At 47.8% G+C, this 7,773-nt stretch overlaps 1 protein-coding gene across 2 annotated transcripts; it reads left to right on the plus strand.

The window, feature by feature from the left end:
* Positions 1-5,624: 5,624 nt before the first annotated feature.
* Positions 5,625-7,161, plus strand: LOC121442537 (mid1-interacting protein 1). Of its 2 annotated transcripts, none has more exons than XM_041644120.1 (2): positions 5,625-5,745; positions 6,236-7,161. In XM_041644120.1, the coding sequence occupies exon 2, from the start codon at positions 6,481-6,483 to the stop codon at positions 7,030-7,032; it is 552 nt and encodes a 183-aa protein (XP_041500054.1). In that variant the 5' UTR covers positions 5,625-5,745; positions 6,236-6,480; the 3' UTR covers positions 7,033-7,161. The 2 variants fall into 2 exon arrangements, with proteins under 2 accessions (XP_041500054.1, XP_041500053.1); XM_041644119.1 differs by lacking the exon at positions 5,625-5,745 and adding an exon at positions 5,755-5,949.
* The last annotated feature ends 612 nt before the right edge of the window (positions 7,162-7,773 follow it).

The raw sequence follows: 7,773 nt of genomic DNA on the forward strand, positions 1-7,773 counted from the left end.
AACCTTAGTACCGACATGGGTTAATCTTAAGTCTACCCTGATCCTCTCTCTCATCAGAACTTCTCGATCCCTATTTTGGTCCAGCTGCTGGCATTGGTGTGCTAGCAGAATTTTATCCCGAAGGTTTTTAAGAAGAGTTCTGATTCATGTTTGAGAATGTCTATTGATTTGTACTTCAATGACAGGATAGTCTTCAATCATCTAGCCTTTCTTCTAGCTCTATGTGTCTTATCCACAGAATGAGTCTCCCCACTCTACCACCCTTGAACAAAATTTTTAAGGAAAATTTCCTGTTATTTTTACTTTTTTCTTTTAAGATTCATTTTATTTTTATCTCTCTCTCTCTCTCTCTCTCTCTCTCTCTCTCTCTCTCTCTGTGTGTGTGTGTGTGTGTGTGTGTGTGTGTGTGTGTGTGTCTGTGTGTCTGTGTGTCTGTGTGTCTGTGATTGTGAATAAAGGTACCTGCAGAGTCCAGAAAAGGACATTGTATACCATGAAGCTAAAGTTAAGGGCAGTTGTGAGTCCCTCAGTGTGGGTGCTGGGACTCTGCAATAATGGTACATGCTCTTAACTGCCGAACCATTTCCTCTACCCCTCATTTGTCTTTTCTACTTCACTTGCTGAAGCTCTTCTCCAGGGACATCCATTATCCTTAAATTATGCTCTCTTTGTCTTCCATATCCAGCATCTACTATTTTCCTTAACTCTTTCTGGTCATTCGCTCATGCATTTCCGTGAACTCCGGTGCTTTTATACTCGCCTCCACCCTTCGCTCTGTCATAACTAATGGATAACTGTTCTTGGCTGTTTCTTTTTAGTTTATTAGCTTTCTAGTAATACGTTAATTCACAGTGTGCCTCTTTTCCAATTTCATTTTATAAATCTTCCTAGGGATTTATTATTTTCCTTTTTTATCAAAAAATTTTATAGTTCCTATTTCTTCTGAGTCACACTTTTGCTGATACTTGTGTAATTTATTTACTATCAATTTTAGCCTATTAATTCTTCATACTACTCTTTACTTCTTACTCATGACTATGACATTAGCCTACACATTCTATCTGGATAGTCTAATGAAATGTAGGTGAATTCTCTAGACTACAATATCTAAGTTTAGTTTTATTATTTGAGTCAGAAAAATAAATTATTTATAAGATACTATACAAGTATACTATATCTATACAAGTAGATCTTGGCATTTGAAGAAATCCAAAAATGGTTTTATTGTTTTTTAAATTGTTTATTTCTTTTATTTTTTGAGATGTATAGTTTCATCATTTCTCTCTTCCCTTCCTCTCTCCAAGCCCTCCCATGGACCTTCTTAAGTTGGAATCACAGATAGTTGTGAGTCACCTGATATGGGTGCTGGGATCAGAACTTGGGTCCTTTGGAAGAAAAACAAATGTTCTTAACCACTGAGCCATCTCTCCAACTCCTATTTCTAGTTTATATACCACGTGACAGTAGCTTCTCTGTAATATTATAAAAATATTCTCCTTAACTCTATAGGAAAGAAGCTGCTCTTTAACTTGAGAGCTCAGTAAAGCACTTAGCAAGGTGTCTCATACTATTTCTTCTGGATGGTGGCAGAATTAATATGATTCATGGCTGGCTAAAAAAAAAAAACATATGCTAAAAGTACCAGTTAATGAACGAATATCATGCTGAAGAAACTCTCCAGGTGTTTAATAGTGCTTTGCCCTTTGTGCAGTACTCAGTGGTACCTGTGACCAGGAGCTTGGACGAACACACCGAACAGGTATCAAAAGTGTGGCTAATATCCAAGTGTATGAGAGCACAAAGTCAGAATCCAAACTACTAAAACAGGCTGGAGTAATGGCCGAAAATCTACTTAGGTAAAAGTAATAGAAAGTTCTGTTTTTTTTTTTTTTTTTTTGGTCAACAAATATCTCCACTGACCAGGAATAGGATATCCAAATTTTGTTATACATATAACAAGATGAGTGGAACAATTAAACCAAATCCATTAACTGCTGGACATCACTGTAAGAAGTATATATTTGTTGGGTAGTAAAAGAGCGCCGGGTCTGGCACTTGGGGAATTAGGTCTAGAAAAGTTATCATTCACAAGAAAATGGGTGGCTTTGCCACTCCTTTTTGCACCAGCAAAGATGGAGCTTGGAATGAGATCCAAGAGTGAAACTTGTAGACAAAGCCAAGGACGGTGCCAAGAATATGTGAGCAGCTCAGCCAAAAGCGTGGATTGCTACAAGAAGCAAAGGTAACTGACTTGGGATATAGCGGGTTGAAGGGAGACCATTCAAACACCAACCCTGTGCTTCATGGCTTTCCGAAGAGTTCCAAAACCAGAGGCCTGACACCAGAGGATGAAACGCACAAGAACAAGTGGGCTAGGGTGACCACTTGGTGGAGATGTTGTGAGCAATTTCAGTACTAAAGGAAGGTTGGGCAACAGGGCCTCTCAAAGGACAGTGCAATTGTTAGATTTCCAGGAGCGTTTTCATTAAGCTATTGCCTCTAACTTCTCTATCAGTCTGATCAAGGTTCTCAGTTGCCTTGGCCTGGGCTAGTTTCTAGCCTGCAAACACCACTTTCTGTCCAGCCCCAAGGCAGATCTTCCATTTCTCTAGTGTTTCTTCTTTCACCGGTTTACTCTTCTTCACTCTTTTGCTTAGCAATTTGCCACCTTTAAAATGCCACGTTTTCCTAAGCCATCAAAGAGAGGCAACAGGAGGGGGAGTTGGTGAATTATTTGGGGGAGGATTGCATAGGGACGATGAGTCAGCTAAGCATCATTTCCTGGTTACTGATTAAAGTAAAGAGCTCCCGAGTGAGAGCTCTGGAAAAAGCAGAGTGGGTGAATAATGTCAGGCCAGGCTTATAAACAGGAATCTAGCACACTGGTTAGAAAAGTAGAGACCAAGGCGCCCTGCCTTAAGCCAGTACTCAAAAGTCATTTACTCAACTGATGATTGCTATGGTTCTCCTTAAACAAAATGAGTCTTGGACAGGTTGCTTGGGAGCTTTCAGTCGGTTCCAGAACGAGATAGGGTAGGTGCCTGGAGGAACCAGAGAAGCTCCCTACATCTTACCGGGCCTGGCCCAACCCGTTTAGTACCCATGTGACCCCCAGGAATCGTTTTTTTTTTTTTTTTTTTTTTTTTTTTTTACAGCCTTGCTTTAGGGGAAAACTGGCTGCAGGCCGGTTGCCAGGGACGCTTGCCATTAGCTCTTCTGGGTTGGGGTGAAAGAGGACACTTGGGGGAGGGGTCTATGGCTTCCGACTGGCTAGGGCCACAGGTTCATTTGCATAACTCTCTCAGAAGCTTTCTGATTGGCTGGGACAGGAGGGGTGGCTGTGGGGTGATTCCAAGGGCCCGGAGCTCTGGCCTAAGGTCCTTTCGTTCTGGAGTTACCCGGTGGGTGTGAGTTATTGTGTGGGCACTGGGGAGCAGGGAGGCCCGGCTTGGGAAGTTTTGCCGTCAGGTGCATGAGCCATCATCTCGTAGTTTAAGAAATGTTTAAGAACAGCCACCGAGAGTCAAGACACTGGAAGATCCAGACAGAAGGAAGGGAATTGATCGTATTGATCGAGAGGAAGGATGGAGGCCAAAGAGAAGGGGCAAGGGGCTTTCTCCCAGGCTGGGCATCTTTTCAGAGTGGGATTCCTTTGCTAGACAGTTTGGATTTCCGTTTTCGGTGATTAGTACCAATCACATTGTTGGTACTAAGTAGCAGAGAAAAGAAGGCAGGATTGCAGCATTGAATAACTCAGAGAAATTCCAAATTTTCGTCAGGGTACATTCTTGAAATATCCAGAGGGTCTGGGATGGGGTCAAACTACATTTTAAGTTATGAGAAAAATCAGATACTGGAAACTAAGTAGTCTGTTTTTTCCAGAGCCCTCCTCCCTGAATATCATTTGGCGTAAGGTTTAAAACAAGCCTGGACTGTTTTTATACTCTCCTGCACCCAAGAAGTGATGGTTGGGTGCAGATGGTCTCTGGTTCATCTTAGCCCAATTGGCCTATATTTGAGGGTTCAAACTCTTCACATACAATGCCTCTAGGTTATGATGAAGTCTTATATTGAGTACAATTAATCTTCATACATTATAATGTATGCAATGAGTTTCACCTCCGTTATCTCATTGAACCCTAACAAAAAAACTTTGCCATGACCCAAGAAGAAGTTTCTTTGTATTGATAAAGAAGCACTGGAAAAGTTTCTCACATGGGAGACATTCCATTTTGTTGACAAATGGAGAAGGTGGAAACGTTTCCAAGTCTGTGCAGAAAGAGAAGGGGGAGATTATTCTAGTACTTCCGAACTACATAATGCATCGTTTCCCTCCACAGTCTTCTTTCCGTTGATCTCCTTAGGGCAGACAACATTAGTTCACTTTTAAAAGAACATGGACACTGAAGCAGAAGAATGGGAAGTTAAAAAAAAAACAAACCAAACCAAAGAAAGCATAGGCTAGAATCTAGAACTAGTGAACTGGAGTGAGATTCCCCAGACTGGCTTCTATGGTCACTGGGGACATTTTTCTACTATCAGCCCTTGTGCCACAAAATCGGGAAGAAACATGGTTTCCGGTAGATAGTACCAGTCCTTCAAGAAAGAGAGAGAAACGTATATGTGTTGCTCCTTGTCCGGGTGCACTTTTTGTCTTGCACGGGAATGCCGTGCTAAAACCTCCCCAAAGATTTTAGTGGAAGGAAACTTAAAATGAGAAGCCTGAGTCCTAATTATCTGTAGGAATGGCAGAGTAGATGGGAGGATGAGGGATGTGGAGAATGAACCAGGAAAAGGACTATGGGCTGAAGGTTGGGAACCCTAAGTGGAAAACTTGAAAGTTACACCCAGGGCTGAGGTACACAGTTTAGGTCTTATTAAGTAACACTTGCTTAAGAACTTTCTTTTGAAAGGAGCACTTGACACACTTCAGAAAGTTATTGGATACACTCCCATTTTTTTTTCTGTTAAATGAACACCTGATCTAACTTCTGGCACCTCCTAGGTTTTTTTGAAAGCCAAAAGGCCACAAGGCCCAGGTTCGTGCTCCATTGCCATACTCTGATCTCCTGGTGCAGAAAAAAAATTCTGTAGATCAAATAACACCGGTGCACTTCATACCTGGCAGCAGTAGTAGGAAAGTCCGGTAAAGACCCTACCAGGAGGGAACCAAATACCCCAGTGCTCCCATTCCCCAGCAACTGACCACGACCAGGGCCCTGGAGGAAGCACCGCGTGTCCACGTGCATCCGGCATGTTCTGCTACTCTTCTTACATAAGACTCCCGGTATGGAGTCAGGGCAGCTGTGAGTCCCTCTTACCCGACGTCTAATAATAAACCGAAGCTAAGTTTCCGGGCGACAGCCACTCTAGATTCCGCATTGAGGGGATCTTTTGCAACCCGGACACACAAGCATTCCGGTCATCCCACCCGGCGAGTGCGCGCCAAGTCCGCCCAGCCCGCGAGCGCCAGTCTGCCCTCTAGTTTGGATGGTGGCTCCTTGGGCTCAGTGCCTCGCCCTCCCTCCCCCAACCAGCTTGCTCTGGGTTTGGTGCTGGGGCGCGGCCGCTCCATCCTCTCAGCCCTACCCTCCCTTGCCCTGCTGGGTTGCCTAGCCTTAGCCCGGGTATCAGGCGAGAGGCGGAGCCGCCTGGCGTGGCGTGCTCCGCCCCCGCGGTAGAGAGGGCTGGGCGAGTGTTACTAGCGGTCAGGACTGGGACCTTTTATCTGAGCTGCTGGAAGAGGTAGGAGGAGGAGACATCGGGGGTGGTCCTGGGTGCCTGGGACACCTTTCCTGGACTATAAATTGAGCACCTGGGCTGGGCAGGGGGCTGAAGCAGCTACCACCACCTGCACTCACAGCCCAGTTAGTGACCGCAGCAGCGCCCTTGGGCAGCCACGGTCCGCAACGCAAACACTGAGAACCGGGAGATCTCTCAGCTCAAGAGGTGGGTGTTCCCGCCCTGTGGCTGCCCCGACTAACACGGTTGCTTTCGTTGAGGTTTTAGAAGGGAGAAACGGGCGAGTCCGGGCTGAGGGAGATCCTCCCCCCCCCCTTTTTTTTTCTCAAAGGTCCTCTGCTAGCATTGGAGGAGGTGATACTGCCTGGTCCCAGGGAGCCACCCTGGCTCCGTCTCCAGCCAGCAGTAGCCAGGGTGGGAGCATCGCGCGGACTGGGGCGCCAGGCACCCTAACCCAGTGGGTAATTTGTTCTTTTCGTCTCTTCTCTAACAGGTCAAGGCTAAACCCAACCACCCACTGTCATCGCGAGCCAAAGCTAGGAGCAGCCGCGCATCACTCAGGGCTGGGCTGCGACAGAAACCAGAGTTAGAGAGGGCGGAGAAGGATCTGGGAATCCCGTCTCACCGGCTGCAAGCAGGCTCCCGGCACCGGCCTCCGAGAGCGCTTGAAGGCAGACATTGCCAGCGGTCTATCTCGGTTTACCAGCGCCCCAGTGTTTCCGCACCCGCTTGGCCACCATGATGCAAATCTGCGACACTTACAACCAGAAGCACTCGCTCTTTAACGCCATGAATCGCTTCATTGGCGCGGTGAACAACATGGACCAGACCGTGATGGTGCCCAGTCTGCTGCGCGACGTGCCCCTCTCCGAGCCGGAGCTAGACAACGAGGTCGGCGTGGAGGTAGGAGGCAGTGGTGGCTGCCTAGAGGAGCGCACGACCCCGGCCCCCAGCCCCGGCAGCGCCAATGGAAGCTTTTTCGCGCCCTCCCGAGACATGTATAGCCACTACGTGCTGCTTAAGTCCATCCGCAACGACATCGAGTGGGGAGTCCTGCACCAGCCGTCGTCCCCGCCGGCAGGGAGCGAGGAGAGCACCTGGAAGTCCAAGGACATCCTGGTGGGCCTGAGCCACCTGGAGAGCGCAGATGCCGGCGAGGAAGATCTGGAGCAGCAGTTCCACTACCACCTGCGCGGGCTGCACACCGTGCTCTCCAAACTCACCCGCAAAGCCAACATCCTCACCAACAGATACAAGCAGGAGATCGGCTTCAGTAATTGGGGCCAGTGAGGCAGGCCTCTTCTCCGCTGCCCAGCACCCTTTCGGGCCGTCTCTCCCACCCCTCTCTTTCCCCCAAGCTATTTTCTTCCTGGTTGTGTGGCGCGAAGGGCACGCTGAAAAGTTGGGCTGTGTACGTGGGGGGGTTGTGTGAAGAAGAGGGCCTGCCTCATCACGAGAGCAGAGGAAAGTAGTCGCCAGAGAGGGGGGTTCAAGGACCCCCGGAGGGGGCCTGCTCTGTGTTGGTGGGAATGGGACTGGGCCGACGTCCTTCATTCAGCCTGTGCCTTTCTTGGGGTTTCTTTTCTGTTCTTCTTCCGGAAGAGAAGGGCCTGCCAGGGCACGGCGCTGGGTTGCCACACTTGGGAGGGCAGCTTCTGGCTGGGTGCGGGTGCAGGGGGGAGGCGGGGCGCAGCCTCCTGCCCGCCCTGCTTTGAGCTGCAAGAGGAGGCCCTGGCGTTGCTAGGATTGCGTCAGTTTTCCTGTTTGTACTATTTCTTTTTGTAACAGTGACCCTGTCTTAAGTATTTCGAATCTCTTTGCTCTGAAACTTCGTCGATTCCATTGTGATAAGCGCACAAACAGCACTGTCGGTAACCGGTACTACTTTATTAATGATTTTCTGTTACACTGTACAGTAGTCCTGTGGCACCCCATCCCTTTCACGCCATCCCTCCCCCACCCCGTGTGTGTAAACTGGCTGTGCGCCAGCTTGGATGAAGCTTGCCACTCGGCCAGCGAAAATAATATTAT

Source organism: Microtus oregoni, unplaced genomic scaffold (assembly GCF_018167655.1).
Source record: "Microtus oregoni isolate MIOR12 unplaced genomic scaffold, Mior012 000092F_000, whole genome shotgun sequence".
Classification (NCBI taxonomy): Eukaryota; Metazoa; Chordata; class Mammalia; order Rodentia; family Cricetidae; genus Microtus; species Microtus oregoni.

What these genes read in the sequence shown, in the direction of transcription:
- LOC121442537 (XM_041644120.1), top strand. Translation starts at nt 6,481, where the DNA reads ATGATGCAAATCTGCGACACTTACAACCAGAAGCACTCGCTCTTTAAC.